Source organism: Stylophora pistillata, chromosome 1 (assembly GCF_964205215.1).
Source record: "Stylophora pistillata chromosome 1, jaStyPist1.2, whole genome shotgun sequence".
Taxonomy (NCBI): Eukaryota; Metazoa; Cnidaria; class Anthozoa; order Scleractinia; family Pocilloporidae; genus Stylophora; species Stylophora pistillata.
The window spans coordinates 35,319,396-35,339,956 of NC_142519.1; the positions used below are offsets into that span (position 1 = coordinate 35,319,396).

The following is a 20,561-nucleotide window of genomic DNA, read 5'->3' on the forward strand; positions in this document are numbered from 1 at the left end:
TTGATCTTCATTTTACTCAGCTTGCTCTTCTGCTATTGGCATGGAAGATTTTCACTGGCCATCTGAGTCGATTCTAGTTTCGTCCGTTAATTCTGGACATGATGCTGCAAAAGCCAGACTTTTCAATACATACACATGGCTTCGAGGCCATAATGATAAGGACTCTTTTCTGCAAATTGGAAATGGCATAGATGAATATCGCTTTACTGCTGTTGCAACTCAAGGCCACTCGACCATAAAGTCTGCCGTGGTCAAATTCCAATTGTCTTTTTCCAGAGATGGTTTACATTGGTTTTACCACCGAGAGAATGGCGAAGTCAGGGTAAAGAAGTTTTTATTCCTCTATTTATTTTGTATCCTGGGGCTATATACGACGTGGGGCAGATAAATGTTTGTGATACGTAGGCTACGAAACCCAGTTAGTTTCATTGACTGCGCTGATCATGATGAGAAGTCAAGGCTTTATAAAGATCCAGGCACTTCGTGATAACAATTCACGACCGTTTCCACGAAAACAGAGATATATCTAAATCTTAATCATTTTATTTGATTTTATGATACTGTAGTTCAATGATATTTTGTCATTGGTATTTTTTTCCCATTAGTTCAAAATATTTTATTTTACTTTATTTTAGATGTTTATTGGGACGCCGCTCGTCAACACTGTGGCAAAGCATTACCTTGAGCGGACTGTCACGGCAAGCTTCGTGCGCTTTTGGCCCAAAGAATGGGTTGGGAGACCCAATATGCGGGTTGAATTATACGGATGCCAGGGTTAGCTTTTATTTTTCTAGTTTATCACTCTAGTATTGATTATTAAAACTACAAGGTTGAATTCAGAGAATAACTCTCTTAGCTTTCCAGCATATTAGCTCCAAATTAAAAGCCTTTCCAAGATCTCCCAGCGAACCGACGATGCAAAATGTTCATGTCTTTCCAGCTGTACTTAGTTTCTTTCTTTAAACTTAATTCTAACAAAAGTTCATACAAATTAAGTAGGTGAATTTTTCTTTTCAGTGTACTCGAGATCTGTTGATTTCTCAAACCTGACTAGTATGGCAGACGGTTATCCTAATTTTTATACTTGCGACGGATCTGTTTTAACGCCCTGGCACGGACGTTTGGCGATACACAACAACTCCCATGATGGCCCCGGATCAGCATGGTGTGCAAAAAGCAATGAAACAAACAACAACCAGTTCCTTCAAATAGATTTGAAAATGACCAAAGTTATTCAGGCCATCGCAGTTCAATCTCATTTACCAGGGGACAAATGGGTGAAAACTTTTAGCATTAGTTCCAGTCTTGATGGGCTGTTTTGGAAGCAATACACAGAATGGGGAAACGTGAAGGTGAGCTTAAACTGAAGAGAGCATCCAATGTCGTGACGGAAAGAGGTACTCGTGTAAACTTTCAAAAGTGATTTTCATAATGCAGGTTACACCTAGCTGTTGTTTTAATAATAACAAGATTACAATACATTTCTCTTCAACAGAGTGAAAAATGTTGGTTTTCCATACCTGAGGAAATATTGATTGCAAGTAACCGTATTATGTGATCCTCTGTATAGGTATTTAATGGGAACACACATCGACATAGTTTGGTCAAAGTGAGTATTAAATATAATCTCCGTGCAAGATATCTTCGTTTTCACCCAAAAACCTGGAACAACCACCCTTGTTTAAGGCTGGAAGTATTTGCTAAAGAAGGTAAGGAATCATGATTTATCACGAAGGCCATGAGCCACTCCTTGGTTTTTGAATTTTTATGGACCACAGCATCAAATGATCATTTATCAAGGAATAGTACAGTAAACTATGCCATATAGCTACCTGTTTTACGCCCATTCGTACGTCGTTCTTCACGTGTTGATGCATGGTCCATCGTTATGAATACAGTGGACGTTCGTAGTAACTTCCCTTTGCCCCAGGAAATGGGAAAAAAGTGACTGCAGGTTGAAATTAGCACAGAACACAAATTTAACTTTTTGATCACTTTGTGTGATTACTTTGTTGTGGTCAGTGTTCTGTGACTCTATCCATGTAAGCAGATATGAAGTGAGGATCGGAATTAATTTTTCTCTTGCAAGTGGAGAAGAACACGACACCGTAACTCCAATGTGTTAAACTGACCATAATATGATACAAGTCTGACAGATATCTTGCCCTTCGGTGCCTTTTCTTTCCAGACTGCATTGATCCCCTGGGAATGGAGAGTGGTCAAATATCTGATAAGGATATTACAGCGTCAAGTGCTTTGAGGGTGAATTACGAACCTTGGCTGGCCAGGTTGCACAGTCGGCTAGGAGAAGGTGGATGGTGTGCAGGGGTTTGTTGGCACTTTAAGCTTTCCTCATAAATAAAAGCTGGGTGTAATAGTCATGAGAAAATCAGGATCTCTTAGAATGATTGCTCTGGTAATTTTAGAGAATACGTCGATTCTTGCCACCACAATCCCTTGCGTGATTATCATAGTTGATCGCAGCTGAATTTCTGAAAAGGACGAGTACCAAAGGAAACTTAGCTAGAATGAAACGAAAGGTGTAAAATGTTAGTTTAGGCCCGAACATGAGACAAAGGCAGATGGTAGACACCATTGAGTTTTGGAACCAATCTGTTGAATTCTCTGTTGAATTGAATGCTCAGTCAATACGCCATAAGGAAGGCATTGGGGAGCCTTGCCATGAATTACAAATATGTCGAAATAACTAGCGCAGATAGCCCATCTTATTCTGCTTTAATTTCTCTTTCACCGTTGATTTTCTTTTAAAATATCAATAGTTTTGCTAATACAATACAAGAGTCGGTGTCAAGGTCGAGAAACTCGATGTATCATCATATTAATGTCTTCAGAGAAGCGATGAGAATCAATATTTGGAGGTTGATTTGAAACACCCGTACCACGTGAGACGAGTAGCAACGCAAGGAAAGTATTCAGTACACGGATGTACTATCCAGGACGCATGGGTTACAAGCTACATGATGCAGTTCAGACGTGATTCACTGGACTGGTGGAACTACACCGAAAATAACGCCATAAGGGTAAGGATCCCTTTGTTGCTATAGTTATACATCAGCAAGGACTGAATATAGTATCGTATAGCTCTTTTATTTGTCTTCTAATTCATGGAAGATACTGTACTAATCCAATTAGATAACTTGGTATTCATGTTGCCCATACACCTTTGCCATAATGGCGGCGGCCGAGTGAAGACTAAAACAAGTGCATGGGGACGAGGCCACCCGGGCATGGATTTGTGCACTTGTGAGCGCTTGTCAAAAAGTTTCTGGCACAATTTATTAATCGATCCAAAAAGCTTTATTTCTCAAAGAATCGACTACTAATATAGCTAAGGCTCAAGTTAATATGTACAATGCCATGCCACTGCTGTGTTCCTTCATGGACTACAAGGGGATATCGCGAAGTAAACGGTTAATAAATATCCTACTTCAAGTTTCCCAAAGAAAAACTTGCGAGAAAGCAATGGCTTCATGCAATCCGTCGAGAGGAAGGAAAAAGCTTCAAAGTCTTGGACTCAACCATGGTCTGCTCGCACCATTTTAAAATGGAAGACTTGAAGAAAAGTATTGCGGGCAAAATATGCCTTCAAACCATTGCTGTACCTTCGGTATTTCAGTGGCGTATTTCGCTGCGCAAAAAAAGCCTCCACCTCAAAGATTCACTAGTAAAACAACTACTCATCAATCATTCAGGGATTTATTCATGGTGTGCACACTCGGAAAGCAGCGTAAATGATAAATCGAATGAACAGCTAGAGAGTCAGATTACAACTGTTGAACCTAATGAAAAGAATGTCGAAAATTAGGCAAAGACAAAAGATGTCGAAACTCAGACCGATTTGGTCCAGTCGAAGGATGCATGCATTCAGAGTGATCAGAGTGTTGTCGCGCTTGTGAAACAGTATGAAATGAAAATAGAAGAGCTCTAAAGAGAAATAGAAAGCATTTCAAAGAAGAATGAATGTTTAAAAAGTAGCCTTTTTCTATTAAAAGATTTCGCGCCGACAATTCTGCTGTGTCCTGCTACACTTCGTTTCCTAACAACGCTATTTCAATGGAAATCTACAATTATCTAGACCCCAGAGCGTGTTATATGATTGTTTTATTCCGCTCTGGTAAACAGAGGCATCTTCTGAAGTGAGTAGTTCCACATACTAGATTCAGAGAATTTGACGGGAACATGTCGTTTAGCGGCGGAGTGTGAACTTGTGTTGTTTGCCGAGCGCAGTTGTTTTCGTTTAGAATAAAGATTATTGGGATCAGGATCAATGATGTTTTTAACCTTTCCGCTCTTGATGTATTAAAGTATAAGAAATTAGGTCAATTTAAGTGTAAGTAATCACAATTGACAATTTTCTCAAGCAATCAAAACACCTCGAAGTACGCATCTTGTGCTCGAAACTAGCCTTGTCACAAGCTTGCTTTTGTCTTTAAACCTTTCGCTGGGTCACCTCTGCCCTTCAACCATGGTCTCAAGTCCTCAGTCTTGAATTGTGAGAGATTTCTATCTCCTAAGGAAGCTCCAGGAATGTCATTTTCGGTTAAAAAGCTCGAGGAATTGTGAGAGTTTGTGTAGTCGCGTCGCCATGTGTTGCCCGGGTGGCCTCGCTTTCGTGAAATTATTCATAACCAGTCTCAGACCTCCATCAGATTTTCCGCCATTATGGCAAAGGTGTATGATGTTGTCATTTTTATTTTATGATAATTGCGACCAATTAGGGACCTTGAGCAGTCGGGACGGCAAGGCTGAGGACGAAGTCGGTTGAAAATTTTATATTCTTAGTTAGAATTTCGCGAATGGCTGGATGTGTTTACCTCCTCGTACTGCCCCACACCTCAACTTCAGTATAACGTATATTATATAAGTTGCGGTGAGTTCCAAATTGAAACTCAAGTGATTTGTCGTCGGGGTCTCCGTTCTTTCACGCATAGTTTTGGTGATTTCACGTTGTTGTTTTGCAGATGACTGCTAAGAATTGTACAAGGTTTTAAAACGCAGATGCTGAGTTATCCTTCTGCCCTTTAGATCTTCTGTTTTCCAGAGCCCTTGTTACTGGTAGGAACTGTGCGTATCAACTCAAGTTAAAACCAGTAAAACAATCCATAAACAAAATTCTAGCATGGTTTTTTGGAGCCCCGAGTTGTCATTCCCTTGAGTTCTAGCTTAAATGGTTGGTAAATGCTCACTCTCCAGGGTGTTAACTTTGTTAGAATATATGGCATTACCACAACAAAAACCTCAGTTTTTTTTATCTAAATTACTATTTAACCAATTTGTATGCAGGATTTCTCTGGAAATATCAATACCACCCATGTTGTCACTCATCATTTAAAGAACCCTGTCATTGGTCGCTATGTGAGATTTCGTCCTATAAACTGGTTCCGAAGAATTTGCATGAGGGTAGAAATATATGGATGCAAAGGTATTTCTTCATATATTTTTAGTAATTAGATGAAACTCACTTCAAAGGCCAACTATATAGTTATTATGGTCAGATTGCATTAGTTTCCTATGTCTTCCGTGTCGATAATTTTCTTGATTTTTATTAAGGGTTCACTACCTAGAGTACCTAAACTCAAACATTTTTATTTTGTCCTTTATAGTGAATCATCATCAATTTGCGAGAAATTTCTGCGTGACACTGTCAAACTTGCGCGCTTACATTATCGCTGTAAAACCTTGCTTGCGAACAAAATTTCTGATTTGTCTTTAATCAGTTGAATTCTGAGAAATAATTCATAATTTATCAGCCGGATTTTATCTTATTGTTGTTGTTCAATACAAAATAGCTCAGGAAATTTCGGATCGGGTTAGTCTTGGGGTTTGTTTTGTTGTCTTTGCAAAAGCACATGAGACGCGAAGGAAAATTAATGGTCTAAGTACTGGCAGTTTGCAACTATGAATCAAAGCTCATATTAACTAATCCCCCGGAACCGGGCTGAGTGAATGTGTTTTGGCCCTCGATCTAAGTTGTGCGGGCCAAGCTAAAGCAAGATTCGTGCTGCCACTTGCTAACACTCTCACAGTGTGGCAATCGCTTGGATAGTGAGATATATTTAAAGTCTGTGATATTATGGAACCTTTCTAGCTCACTCTAAAGCTAAAATAGCCGTTGCTATTGAAATAAGCAACATTATATTTATTCCTTCCGGACCGCCTCAAAACTTTTTCAATGTACTAACTCACCCAAGCATGTCTATCTATATAGTCTTTCCAATTAGATTCTTAAAGAATAAGCAGAAGTAATAATAATAATAATAATAATAATAATGATAATAATAATAATATATTGATATAGCTCTTTGGCATACAAAGCTCTGCTTTCATGTCCAAATTGAGCACTGTGGGATGAGTCATCGCCGCTAGCATTGTGCATAGCTCACTAGGCTCTTCTAGTTTGAGAACTCTGGCATGGCTTAGACGATACCACAAGTGTGGGATCGTTTGCGGATCCATATCGGTTCTCCCATCCTAGCATCAGCACTGCACTGATGAGGCCCAGAAGGCCGAAACAGTACTGTCTGCAGTTAGTTATATACATATATATATTTTTAAATAATATAATAACTTTATTTCAAAACTTAAAACATTACAATAACTTCGCGTAGGTAATGGTTTTTCCTCTCGTACATTTCCAAATTAATTGATACGGAACACATCTGTTAAATTCGGTTCTCTAGGATCAGACTCGTATCAGACCCAAACTAACTTTGATAACAAAAACGACCTACATATAAAAATCGCGAAAGCAACTACTAGTTCGTATTAAAAGAATTTCAAAAAACGTGCATCGAAATTACCCTTAAGAAAGTAAATTACATTAAAAAAATATAGGAGAAGGGAAATGACACTCTTAATCTAATAATAATAATAATAATAATAATAATAATATAATAATAATAATGATAATAATAATACCTGGTACTCACCCGACAGGCCTAAGCCTATGTATGCGGTTTATATAGCGTCATATAAGGAACCGCGCAGCCAGTCAGATTGCTGGAAACTCTTTGCTCAGCTCTGAAATTCTACTAAATACATATATTATATCCTGGTACACTTTGACTAGGCTGTGCCCGCAATGATGTTGATGTGTACACTGAATTATTTTACCAATAAAGTCTACCTTAATAATAGTGTCGAAACTAATGATAACTACAACAGTGATATTTACAGTGATATTTAGACTTTTTTATCGTTTCTCCTTCTCATCTGCAGCTTGTTTCCAACCTTTGGGAATGGAAGACTTCTCAATACCGAGCAAGAACGTTGATTCTTCTGTAGCCTCAAACATATACAACGTAAGACTGAACTATGCACAAAGAAACCAGTTCGTCGGAGGTATGTTACGATTCAGTCACTTATTAGTGACTTTTCCTTGTGTGCCATTTCTTTTCTTGTTCTTACTCCGTTCTAACGTCATCTGTGATCTATTACTGTACAGCCGCATAGCAATATGGAGGCTATTTTACCAATGGATGGCAAATGTTTTTTCTCAGAAGTCACTTTCTTTTCGTTACGGAACTTAAGTTCACAAACCTTGATGGTTTCAGTTAGGTTTCATACCTACTCGTCTCACTTCTTCTTCATTAATCCTTTAGAGAATGATACATGGGCGTGTGTAGATATGGAATTTCTTTTCGAGTGTTCAACCTCATGGCTCACGAGTGAGACATCGAGTTGAGCGCGATTTTGATTTCCAAAAGGAATTCTACATAATTGTTTTTGTTGTTGAATAAACATAGTAGGCCTTTATTGACAAGAAAAGTTGGCTTTTATTAATGAATGAAAAAAAGGTACCACAATCTGCGGAAAAAAAATTCGTAAAGTGTTGTGAAGTTGTCTATTTTCGTCAGTTTTCAGCCAGGAGAAATGCTATTGCCAAACTGTTGGTTTTTTCATCAGTATTTTGGTTTTCTTCAGCTTCTCGAACATTTTGAACGTCACTGCATGTCTGTAAGCGATGCGAATTCTTCAGCGTTATTAGCAGCGACAATCCGAGAAAATTTCGATAAACTACCTCGGATTGGGCATAGTGAAGGCTTTCCCATTGATTTACCAACCTGACAAAGTGGCGCGAAGGCGAGTGACGTGTCAGCAGCTGATTGGCGATGTACAACAAGTGAAAAAGTATCGTAATTCTAACGTGTTCCAATTACGGCTTTTCTTAGGGCTGAAAATCCTTGTAAAACACAACAGTTTAAATGGTAATACATTTCATATCCACGTGTATTAGCAAGTAGATAAACGAAAAATCGATTATTCCAAGAATCTCTTTGTTCAAAATTAGTATTTCTGGACCTTCTCCGTCCGAATGAAATTAGTACATTACATTCAAGTAAGTTTTCATGCTTTTCCTCTTTTTAAAGAATACTGTCTCTTCGTTCCAGGGCGAGACAAATTTATCTTACAGATCGACTTAGGGCATTTTAAGACTGTCGCTGCAGTCGCTACACAAGGCAGATATCGTGGATCGCATTTTGTTAGAATCTATCGACTGGCGTTTAGCAGACTTGAGGGTGAATGGTTTTATTACAAAGAAAATGGAGAAGTAAAGGTACCTCACGCCTCATTTTTGAATAACAGTCATCAAAGTTGCTTCTGTTAGGGCCAATTATGCGTCTGAGAACTTTCATATTCAAAAATGAATCGCCAAATGCGAAGTGATTATTGTTAATTAAATTCAGTCTGAAAAACTCCACATATCCTTTTTTGAAAAGAGTCACGCCAAAGTTGGTAGCATATTTTGTGCTCTCCAGAATTGAATTTTTCTCTATCACGTTTATCATCACTTCCTCAGAAGCATTGACAAAAATGCGAGGCAGTCATTTGGAAATTCAGCACGCCTGCTATAATCAGCTAGCGCGAGGTGAATAGCGAGATCATTCCTCGACCAATCAGAGCGCGCGCATCTTTAAATCATCGCAACAAATATAATTATTTTTATTCTTTATGTAAAAATCACCTTTCAATCAACTGTTTTTCTATAAAGGAAATACAAGGCAACACTAATGCTGACGGAACAGTTCTAAAAATCCTGCATTATCAAGTTGTCGCCCGTTATGTCCGTTTTGTGGCAGTAGAGTGGGTCGATAATGTTTGCTTGAGGGTGGAAATTTACGGTTGCGAAGGTAAATTTACCTGGACGAGTTGTTTTTGTTTCATTCTCTCAGTTTGATTTTTTTTCCATTTTATCGGTAAAAAATGAACTTGTTTGGTACAATTCTAACCCTTATTCCATAATTTTCATACAATCGAGTACAGGAAAGGCGTAATAAACTCAATGTCTGTCGTGTGTATTGATCATTAATTTTTAAAGAATCGAAACAATGTCTCATCTGAAAAAAAGTACTTGGAGGTCATTCTCACCAACTTAGTGAAGAAACCTCAGTTTATTTGTAGAAAAGAAAAAATAAGGCGAGAGAGAGAGAAAGAAAGAAGGAGGCGCGCGCACGCGAGAGAGAGAGATCGGCAGTTGAATTGGGATGGGAGAAAAAATTTTTTTCACAGTGGTAGTATTAATATCTCTATACTATAATCTTAGCCTGGTCAGATCCCCTTGGAATAGGATCAGGATTAATAAGCAAAAGCAAAATGACCTCATCCAGTACCTCAGGACCTGGGCATGAGCCATGGTTGGCAAAATTAAATACTGTGTTTGATACCATGGGCTGGTGTGCTGCCCCTTCTGATACATCACCTTACCTCCAGATAAACATGGGACGAGTTGTATCTCTAACCCAAATCGCGGTGACAGGAAAGAGCGGTAAAGGAATGGTGTGGAAATTTAAGTTTTCTTTAAGCGTCGATGGTGGCTTCTGGCGCATTTATAAGACAGTCTCTGGAGAAAAGGTGAGTAACTTAGTTTAGTACTTACTCTCCTCAGAGAAAAAAAAAGAGATCTAGTGTTTTATTTTTTTCCTTTTTACCTCTAGACGTTTATAGCAGCTACAGATTACTCACAAGCATTCAAGTTCTCGATAGATTTGGAAGTTAAAGCGCAATTTTTCAGGTTCCTCCCTGAGGAATGGACTGATTTGCCTTGCATGAATGTGGAGTTGTATGGTTTTGATGGTAAGTTATTTTAAGGAAATTATGCAGTGGCCATTATCTCATAACGGCAATGCAGTGAGCTCCTCACGGCGCCATAATTTCATTGATAAGCGTGTCAACTTGTTCTTAAAGTTGCATTGCAAAAACAAATATAGAAGACCAAATTGGTTTATCATTCCTCTTTTTTTTTGTTGTTTAGACGATTGAAAATGGATAAACCGTCATTTTAGCTAAAAATCCTCTGGGTCATTGTCGTAGAATGAAGATGTACTGACAACATACTTCTTCACGAAGTGTTGCAGTCAGGAAAGATCATATGGCCTAGCTAGTAGAAAATAGTTTTGCACTTTCGCCAGCGGAGCAGTGATCATCTCCACATGGATGTGCAATAATTGCGACGAAAATAGTTTAAGTGTTAGGCAGTTATACCCGAAGATACTAACGTGATTAAAAATAGACCACTCAATGACTTTTGGTGTTTAGAATGCACGATGCCTCTAGGACTGACGGAGTGGATTATACCCAAGGAAGCCATGACGGCATCCAGCTCGCTTGGAACAAACTATGCACCTTGGATGGGAAGACTAGGTGCCATGGAAGGTGGTGGAGCATGGTGCGTTAAAAATAACGACAACATGCAGCATCTGCAGATTGATCTGGGTTACGTGAGAAAAGTACGGAGTTTGCAAATTCAAGGAAAAGAAGGAATTAGTAGACATCCTACTTTGGAGAGCGCATGGGTGAAAAACTTTACTCTATCTCATAGCGTGGATGGAATAACTTGGACAGATCATAAAGAAGATGGTAGTTTGAAGGTTTGTTCGTTTCATTCGTTGTTGTTTGTTTACTGGATATTTTTGTATGCTGCTCTTGATTCTGTGGGAAAATCTCTCTTTGAACTACCTAAATAACTACTTTCTAATCTCCCCTTACACTTTTTTTCACCTTCAATTATAATGTTTTGCTATGCATGAAAGAATATCAGCGTAAACATTCAACCTTATTTAATATTTGCAGAGCAAACTGATTTGAAATTGCGAATAGCATCTCCACAGAATTTTAATTGCCAAGCATTCCGCTGTTTTAAAACATCTTGAGCGTGAGGATAGGTTGTTTCAACTTATCAAAGATCTTTGAAAGATAACACGACATCAGTTCAATACTTTTGTTTTTCAAATTCAAGGTATTTCCTGGCAATTCTGATCCCCACGAGGCTAGAACTGTGGTTATGGAAGTTTCGATTATTGGACGCCATTTTAGAATTTTCCCCAAATACTTTCATCGTCACATTTGTATGCGATTGGAGCTATACGGATGCCAAGGTGGGTTGAATGCCACAGTTTTATCTTTAACATGATTATCGTATTAGGGCAACCCTGGCTAGGTAGCATGATTTTCTGAAAGGATATGGAGTATTTGGTGATCTTAGGAATGCGAAGAACATTAAAGTTATAAACAAGCACAAAATATGCTCATTGGCGCAGTGTTCCTGTAATGCAATGCAACCTTTGAAGCGTATATAAGAAAGATCTTTTTCAGGATTAGTGGCTGTGGTAAACATTAAGAGTTCCTTAATTCTGTTTTGCATTTTCCTTTTAGCTTGTGAAAGTCCCCTTGGAATGGAAAACCATGACATTCCAGACTATGCATTAGTCGCAAGTGGTACATATTATGACCCAATCCATGCTCGATTAAACAAACCAGATTATTTTCTTTTACCTGAAAAAAAGGACGAGTATGTTCAGGTGGACACTGGGCCTGGAGGCAAATCAGTGACTGCTATAACAGTGCGAGGGAATTTTGCTTCCTCTAATATTGACTGGATTAGCAAATTTGTTCTAAACTACAGTAGGAGTGGGTGTGAATTTTTCTCTTACATGGAGGATGGAAACATGAAGGTGATATAAATAGTTTTTGTGTTAGTCAATTAGATAACTTGACTCACCAGCTTTCACTCAACTGCCATATGCATTGGCCATTGAACAAACTCGTCGCTTTGAACCGAGTGTAACTGAAAGATTAAATTTGATCATAGCTTGCGACTTACCTGTGTCATTGATTGAAGTCTATTGGATGCCGTTGCTAACGACGGAAGCAAAACTCCCAACTAAAACAACTACTGAAGAATTTCACTTGTACGGGTAAACAAATATCAAGAAAAAAAAAAAGGAAGAAAAGAAGTAAAAAAAAAATAGCAAAGTACAAAAAATACAAAGCATTACCTGTTTACTAATTTCTCCCATCATATTCCCGAGTGTATTGACGCCAAAGGCCAAGAGGGAAGATGAGGAAGGGGCGGGGTGGGTCGTATCAAATGTTGTTTGCCGAACGTAATTCACTCCAGCCACGCTTTGGAACTGGGAGTAGGGCGTCACACTTGGGATTTGAATTAAGCTTTGAACTTAGTTTGCCCTCTCGGTACGAAATTGTCTGCAGGAGTAATGGGAAGTTTCTATTTACTATCTTGCAGATTTTCCAAACTCCTTCGGATAATCGTTTTTATGCTACAAGGTACCGATTACAGCACAACATCACAGCTAGGTACTTTCGGGTTGTGTTAAAAGACTGGATTAACCGTCCATTTATTCAGTTGGAACTCTACGGCTGTGAAGGTATGTTAACAACTAGATAGTCTCAGATTAACTCCTTGCGTCCTCGTTTCGAGCACTACCTGGATTTAATTCTTCTAATGTTTAAGAGAAAACTTTTGACGCATGAAGGAACGTCTGCGAAATAAACATATACTAGGATATAAACCTTCAGACGCTGATCTGGGCTTTAACATCACGAGAAACGACAATGACCGTGCTAGTGGCAATGACATTTACGATGAAGCTACCGATGATGATGACGATGATGACGACGAAAACGATGACGATGACAATGACGATGACGGTAACAATGACGATGATGATGGCGATAACGATGACGATGACGGTAATTTTATGATAATATTACTCGCATAGCTCTGAAGGAGGCGCTATCCAGGCGATATAAAACTGTTGACAGAAAAAAGTGGCTTTAATCTTGGTTCTTTTTCCTAACTTGGTCCAAAGATAACCTAACTGATTTAACATTGGTTGCTGATGAAAAATACGGTATGCCGGATCAAACGATTGCGCTTTTCAGAAGAGTAACATTTTCGAATATCACCCCCTGGGATCTACTTCTTTTTATTGTATTTAGTATGTTTACCAATTTCCGTATGTAATTATTATAATTCTTGGCATTTTCGTTAGCTGGAAGGTCCGCGTGAGGATTTAAATCTTGGCAGTTTTCTTGCTAGCCTCCTTGAGTTAACGCCATTGACAACAACAACCTTTACCTATTTGCGTGAAATACCAAATGAAACAAAAAACAAGCAATAGTTGAAAGCTCAATTCCATTTTTGACTTCAAACTTTATTATTTTAGTTCGCTCCTTTTAACGAACGACTTGTTCACTTTCCAGCATGTTCAAAGTCGTATGGTATCGGAAATGATCCCTTACCAGTTTCAACTTCGTCAGCTTCTAGTAGTAGGCATGGACACAAGCCGGAAAATGCACAAAATTTTACTGACACATGTTCCTGGTGTGCTGAACAGGCGAAAGGAAATGAAAACCTCCAACTTGACTTTGGAAAGACGGTCGTATTGACTGGTATTGCAACAAAAGGTCACCATAGCAACGACGAATATGTGTCACAATTTGAGCTTGAATACAGTGTGGACAGTGCTAATTGGTTTACTTACACTCGTTCGTTCAGACTTGAAGACACGAGAACCCAACTTTCCGCGAATGTAGACAACGCAAGTGTTCGGAAGATTGGTTTCTTGTACGAGCTCAAAGCTCGTTATTTGAAGATTGTCGCTAAAGCCTGGCATAATGGAATCTGCCTCCGGGTACAAGTATTTGGTTACAAAGGTAACAGATTTTAAGTGCACTATTTTCTAAAAATTCCAAAATGTTTCTTTCTCTTCAACAGGTTATCTGTTGGCTTCACACTCATTGGTCTTCTTGAAATTTGAAACTCTGATACAAAATAAATCCTCTCTCTGGCACTAAACAGGAATCAAGTAGTTTTTTGAAGAGTAGAGTTATTTTCCGCAAAATCGCTAATTTGAAAAAAAGCACTTCCGCATCTTACATGAAGTAATGCCCATCTATTAATCCCAAATTCACATCTCCGAAGACAAAAAAAACAATCGACTAACATTAAAAAGAATAGAGTAAGATTTAGATGGGACGAGATTATTTGCTATTCTAATTGTTTGTTAATCAGAATTTAAATAAGCTGGTCGAGAGGTTTGATCGTGAGCGTTAGATTAATCTTTTAAAAGGATTGTTGTTCGAAAACCTGAGTGGAAGCAATCAGCGAACCTTTTCGACACTGAAGATGACTTCTACATTGATTGTCGACAGCAGTCATGATTCAGGATCATTGCCACTTAAATGATTAGACCACATGATCAAATGTTCCACTCGGGTTCAAACCATAAACTTTCTTTAGAAATTGAGTGAGCATTTGAAGGATTTTACAGGCAAAATTTGTAATTGAATATATTGAATAATGGATTAAACCAAGAGATAGACAAATACAGTTAGAGAAGAGTAGGTAACAGGTGGTAACAAAAATAATGCTGTTTGGACTTACTTAGGTTGCGACAAAGACCTGGGCATGGAATCTTCAATGGTTAGCAATAATTCTATAAACGCCTCCAGCTATCTTGGTGAAGGTTACGAACCATGGAATGCTCGTCATAATCGCCATCATGGAAAAGGTGCGTGGTGTGCTGGTCAAAAGGCTACGGATGAGTTCATTCAAGTGCAATTCAACCAGATTCACGTCATTGCACGAGTTTCGTTACAGAAAAAAGAGAAAACTTCTCCTGAAGATACAGTTGGGAAGGCCTGGGTGACCAAGTTCATACTTGCTTATAGCGAGGATGGTGTCAGCTGGTCGGAGTACTCTGATGGCAGTGGAGTTAAGGTTAGAATTGTCAAAGTGGCAGGAATTGTCAAGTGAATAAGACACTGACTCGCCTTAGACTTGGGTGTTTTTGTCCTAGAGAATATCTCTTTAAAATTAATAGTTGTGTGGCGCCTATCTGCGAGCGCACTTTTGGCTCTGAATCGGTTAAACACTTTTTCTTGTATATTCCAGGTATGCCGCTCAACGTAATGTCCCGCTCTTACCTCTGCTGCTAATATTCTAGGTGAACATGGTCAACGAGCGGCGATGCAAGGAACTAAATATTTCATTTTACGGTGTTGAGTCTGTAAATCACGATGTCAACTGCTTTTTTTTTTTTTTTCGCGACATTTATAGTTTTTCGGAGACCATTGCTTAATTGTTAAATAATATTTTACTAGCTTAGTAAGTTAACTCGTTGATATCGCAACTTTTGTTTGTTGTTTGTGTGTCTGTTTAATTATGTGCGAGCCTGAACAAATTGATTAAAAATTTGTTTATTGTAATCCCCCTCGTTGAGTCTAGGTGCTTTTGGGGAAAACGACAAGGAATAAGTTTAAATAATACAAAAAAGACACGGATACAGAAAGAACGTGCCATCAGCTGATACGTGTCAGCTGATTCTGTCTGTAGCGCGAGATTTCCAATCTATTTGAAGGGAAGGGAAAAAGACTTTTCACATAGCTTGGTGGCACTTTGGTTTGTTTTATAGTAAACTTCCTACTTACCGAGCCTTTTCTTCGTTGTTTCAATTCAGGAGCTCACTGGTAACAAAATACATGCCCTTGCCAACACGGTGCGTGCTCAATTTGTACGGATCGTAGTTAAGGAATGGTACAACCACATCTGCCTAAGGATGGAACTCTACGGTTGCCAAGGTAAAGTGAACGTCATGAAAAATTACGTAGCGATTAATATCGTTTTTCGGAGGCAAAAAAAATCAAAAAATGAAATAGGACAGTGTATTTGGTTTAACTTGCGTAAACTGCAAGATAAATGACAAATGACAGACACTGGGAAAACACAGATACCTTAATATGGGAACAGGGCATTAAATGGACAGGTAAAAACGAACGATATAATATCCCGACGTTTCGGCGACGTATGACGCCATTATCAAGGGTACGAATGAAAATAAAATTAACAAATGCGAGTTCAAGAGTTACAACTAATTTGCATAGGGGAGGTAGCTACACAAATACTTTAGCACGGATAGAATCCGTTTGCACGTTCAAACTCGGTGTTAATTGTTTGATGGAAAGCATCTCGTTGACAAGACAATCGAATTTGTTCATGCACTTCTTGAGAACTTTGAAACAGCTAAGAAGGTCCTCAGGGACAGCACCTGCGTGGTCGTTGTCAACGAGATGCTTTACATCAAACAATTAACACCGAGTTTGAACGTGCAAACGGATTCTATCCGTGCTAAAGTATTTGTGTAGCTACCTCCCCTATGCAAATTAGTTGTAACTCTTGAACTCGCATTTGTTAATTTTATCTTCATTCGCACCCTTGATAATGGCGTCATGAAGTCGCCGAAACGTCGGGATATTATATCGTTCGTTTTTACCTGTCTATGTATTACTAAATCTTTGTTAATAGGGCATTAAATGATTGAAAAACGGGAAATACGACATCGATAAGCGAAAAAATGGACAGATGTCCCGAAAATTTCTCACTCACAACCTGAAAAACGACATGATTTCAGACCTTTCTCGTAATGTAAGCAGTTTATGAAGGAGCTCAGTTCTGCAAAGTGTCAACACCATAACGAAAACGCCGTCATTTCATGTAAACTGTTCATTTTCGTTGCAGCTTGTTTGGAGCCACTTGGAGTGGAAAACTTCCACATTCCGGATTCATCCTTTTCCAGCTCTCCCAATTATTTGAGACGACCCAAACGGGCTCGCCTGGGATATTACAAAAATGACATGTGGGCTGCGAGAAATAAGAATCTCGACCAGTTTTTACAGGTAACGACGGAAATCTTCCGTGACATCAACGCAGTTACAGATGGTAGCTGTGGCGATATAGTGTAAAAAGCACGCAGTTAATTAGTGTTGGATCGTTAGTAGTATTTATTATATGGCGTTAGAAGCATGCAGTTAGTGTTAGATCATTAGTAGTATTTGTTATCGTGCATGTGCATATGTTTGGGGCTTACATATATTGCATTTGCAGGTAGTAGTTTAACGGTTTTTTTTTTTTCAACTTGTAATCGGCCAGCAAGTTAAAGAATTAAATAGAGTTTTTTTTTAACATTATGTCGTCGTTATATGGTGTTAGAAGTGGTTTGACCACTAATGGCTGATCTTCAATCGTTGCCTGTGCCTTATTCTCTCGATATAAATGACTCCAACGTCGCTGAGAAATGGAACGAGTGGAAGGAATTGTGGCTACACTACAGCGTCGCGGCTAGAGTCGACAAAGAAGCTGATGGGGTTCAAATGGCCACCTTTCTCGCGGCTATTGGTCCTGAAGCGAGGAAAGTCTTTAAAACTTGGAATCTAACTGCTGATGAAAATAAAGACATTAACACTGTCATCGAACGATTGGACAATTACTGTAACCCGAGGATGAATATTCCTTTTGAGCGGTATAGTTTTAATTTACGACAACAATAGCCCGGCGAATCCTTTGATCAGTACATGACTGCCCTTCCCATATCGCTGGTAAGTGTGGTTTTGATGCTATTACGCCGGATGGTTTTCTCAGAGACAGGATTATCTTTGGTATTGCCGACAACAAAGCCATGGAGAGGCTTTTGCGGGAACCCGAACTCGATCTCGACAAGAAGTTTGATATTTGCCGTGTCGCAAATATGTCTCAAGCTCAAATTAAAGCAGGGGATGACCTCACCTCGGCAAGCATAAACGTTTACCAAGTTAAAGAAACTGAGAAAGAAAAATCACCAATGTCTCCTGCATATTAAAGCAACTGCGATATCCTTGTAGATGTTGTGGAAGAAAACACGATGGAAAGCGCGAGGCTTGCCCCGCTTTGGGCAAGAAGTGTAACAGGTGCAGAAAGGATAACCACTTTGCAAAGAAATGCGGTTTGAATTCTTACTCCAATCAAGTGTCAGTGGTAGAGGAGGAAGAAGAGTACCCGGTCTTTCAGGTGTTCAAAGTGCCAACGTACGAACCAGAGCTCTGACTCGGACTTCGTGACGCTTATGGTGGCAAGTGGGAACTTCACGCAGTTTGAAATAGATAGTGGGTCCTGATGCAATGTTCAACCAGCTCACATCTATAAGAACGCAACTGGTGATTACAGCCTTAAACAAGAAGGCACGCTATATAAGGAAGTCTTCCCTGGGGAGACCTAGGCTCATTTGTCACTTACCGTTGACGTGTGCGGGTCAAATTTAAATGCTGGTAGACGAACAAAAGGAGCCAATGAGATATCTATTGTTTACTTCCACCAGCATGGTGGCATGAGGCAACGTGCGAACCACCTACTTCGATCTCAAATTTACCGCCACAAATAAAGACAGTTTCCATTGGAGAAAGGAAATACAAATCTCAAAAATTCTTGTATTGCGATGAAGACATAAAACAATTTGGAGGAATGCGCCCGCTGTTCACTGCTTTGGAGTAGCTGTAGCTCAAGGTGACTTGACTCTAAGAGTTCCACATCACACGACGGTTGATTGACAAATGGTCCAGTGGGACCTAAGGCTCCTTTTATAGCACGCCTTCGTGTTTAAGTATGTATCGAAGACTGCAAATCAAAAAACAATAGTGCTTGTTTAGCGGATTATTTGAACATTAAAGTACACATTTCTCGGTTTCTCGTGAGTAACGCTCGGAATTAGGGTTATTCAGTATGAAAATAAATGAAAAATTAATGAACAAAGTAAGTATTCTCCTACAGCTAACCCAGTTCTGAATGAGTGCATTGTTTTGAAGTCGTGATATTATCAAACTTGGCTGCTTGAAGGAAGCTGCACTTGCAAACTTTGTCACTACGATTAGTACACCTTTATTGCGTGTCAATCGATTTCTTCGCAACTTTTTTTAAAGGAAAAACTGAACGAAATACTGACACTTGAAAATTTTGAGTAAAAACATTATGATTTGCCAGTTTTACTCAATTTATACCCATTCTGCCATACTCTTTTTGCTTAAGAAAGGCCCGCAATCTCTGGGCGAGAGTTAACAAGAGGTACAACAAAAGCTCTGTTTCTTCTTTAGATTGATTTAGGTGAAAGGAAAACTATTACAGCTATCGCAACTCAAGGAAATTCTCACACGTATAAAGACTCTCGTTTAAGAGAGTATTACATACAGTACAGCGACGATAGCTCCAACTGGCTGGACTACACATTTGAGGGCCAACAAAAAGTGAGTCACTGTAATGCTAGACAAACGAAGGGGAAAAAATCAATAAAACAAGTAAACTTAAAGGATAGACTAAATTAAGTGGTAAGGTATACCATGATTGAGCCCGTATCGAGGATTTGTAGGACACATCGATCTGTAGTATGATCTGAGAGAATGTGTAAATGTAAATGACACTGGCATTCACTGGAGACTAGTGGCAATCTAGGCCACTTAACCTAATAAGGGTCATCGGGAAAAACTTCCTGAATACCCCAAGGAGAAGGATGTCGATATGTGATGCTTATACGTACTGATGATGTAAATGAAAATGGTAAAATTTCAAGCCTAGTACTTCAAACGTTTTATCATAAACCTATATAATGCTTGTGGTAAGCTATACTGTTCGACGAGGTACATAGCGACAAACTCCCTGGTAAATTTTAAGCCTTGTGATTTAAGTAGGGGAAAATGTTTTTCAGGGGATAATACAGACAAACTCAGATATCGAAACAAAAAAAGACTCCGAATGCTTCAATAAGGCATTGGGATTAGTATTTCCGCACGCTCTTTCACTGACTGGGCTATAGTAGACTGTTAAAAGCTGATAGTTTCGAAAGAAACTTTTAGAGGCTGCGTCGGTGGGAGTACCGAAATAATTTGGATATATCAACAAAGTTGAAATGGTAAATTGGCCACCGTAATCGCTTTTGTAATCGTTACGCTGGCCAATTTACCATTTCAACTTTGTTGATATATCCAAATTATATAGTAGATTCTTGGCAAGTTTAGCTGTTGAGATCTATGGAATCAAACTTCCTGCATACTGCGAGGACAGGAATGTCAATATTTGTCGCTTATGCCCCATGATGGTGTAAATGAGGGTGGTAAATTTTTCGGCCTCGTGATTTAAGTAAAGGAAGATGTTATTCAGTGAATGACACGGGAAAACTCGAAAAAGAAAAAACAAAAACAAAAACAAACAAATCTCCGAGCTCCTAGTGCTCCCAGTAGGAGTCGAACTTACCACCTTTCGAGCAGTACTTGGGAAGTTCTACCACTGAACCTTAGGAAACTTATGGTGAGATTAGCCGTTTGACAGGTGACAAAGTTCCTGCATACGGTGAGGGTAGGGATGTCGAAATTGAAATCTTTTTGAGTAATGATTATGAAGATGGTTATCGTAATTACAGAGGATGTTAGTCAGTTAATGA

General features: G+C 39.0%; 1 protein-coding gene and 1 long non-coding RNA gene across 2 annotated transcripts in view; one reads left to right on the forward strand and one right to left on the reverse strand.

Annotated features, from left to right (window-relative positions):
* The window catches only part of LOC111326318 (uncharacterized), a 31,518-nt gene that overhangs the window by 9,556 nt on the left and 1,401 nt on the right, over positions 1-20,561 (forward strand). The window contains exons 12-32 of the mRNA XM_022930284.2: positions 21-322; positions 636-774; positions 1,018-1,352; positions 1,571-1,709; positions 2,189-2,328; positions 2,853-3,041; positions 5,305-5,443; positions 7,240-7,362; positions 8,412-8,578; positions 9,014-9,152; positions 9,566-9,873; positions 9,957-10,095; positions 10,558-10,889; positions 11,258-11,396; positions 11,674-11,972; positions 12,545-12,686; positions 13,525-13,977; positions 14,712-15,043; positions 15,783-15,903; positions 16,841-16,998; positions 19,222-19,371. Coding sequence (XP_022786019.2) covers positions 21-322; positions 636-774; positions 1,018-1,352; positions 1,571-1,709; positions 2,189-2,328; positions 2,853-3,041; positions 5,305-5,443; positions 7,240-7,362; positions 8,412-8,578; positions 9,014-9,152; positions 9,566-9,873; positions 9,957-10,095; positions 10,558-10,889; positions 11,258-11,396; positions 11,674-11,972; positions 12,545-12,686; positions 13,525-13,977; positions 14,712-15,043; positions 15,783-15,903; positions 16,841-16,998; positions 19,222-19,371 — 4,385 coding nt within the window. The remainder of the gene's footprint in view (positions 1-20; positions 323-635; positions 775-1,017; positions 1,353-1,570; positions 1,710-2,188; positions 2,329-2,852; positions 3,042-5,304; positions 5,444-7,239; positions 7,363-8,411; positions 8,579-9,013; positions 9,153-9,565; positions 9,874-9,956; positions 10,096-10,557; positions 10,890-11,257; positions 11,397-11,673; positions 11,973-12,544; positions 12,687-13,524; positions 13,978-14,711; positions 15,044-15,782; positions 15,904-16,840; positions 16,999-19,221; positions 19,372-20,561) is intronic.
* LOC148742236 (uncharacterized) lies at positions 10,883-15,895 on the reverse strand. Its single transcript, XR_015998675.1, has 5 exons — positions 15,754-15,895; positions 14,708-15,023; positions 12,297-12,504; positions 12,020-12,085; positions 10,883-11,793 (listed from the first exon to the last, which is right to left on the reverse strand). It is a non-coding gene; the product is annotated as an uncharacterized LOC148742236 (long non-coding RNA).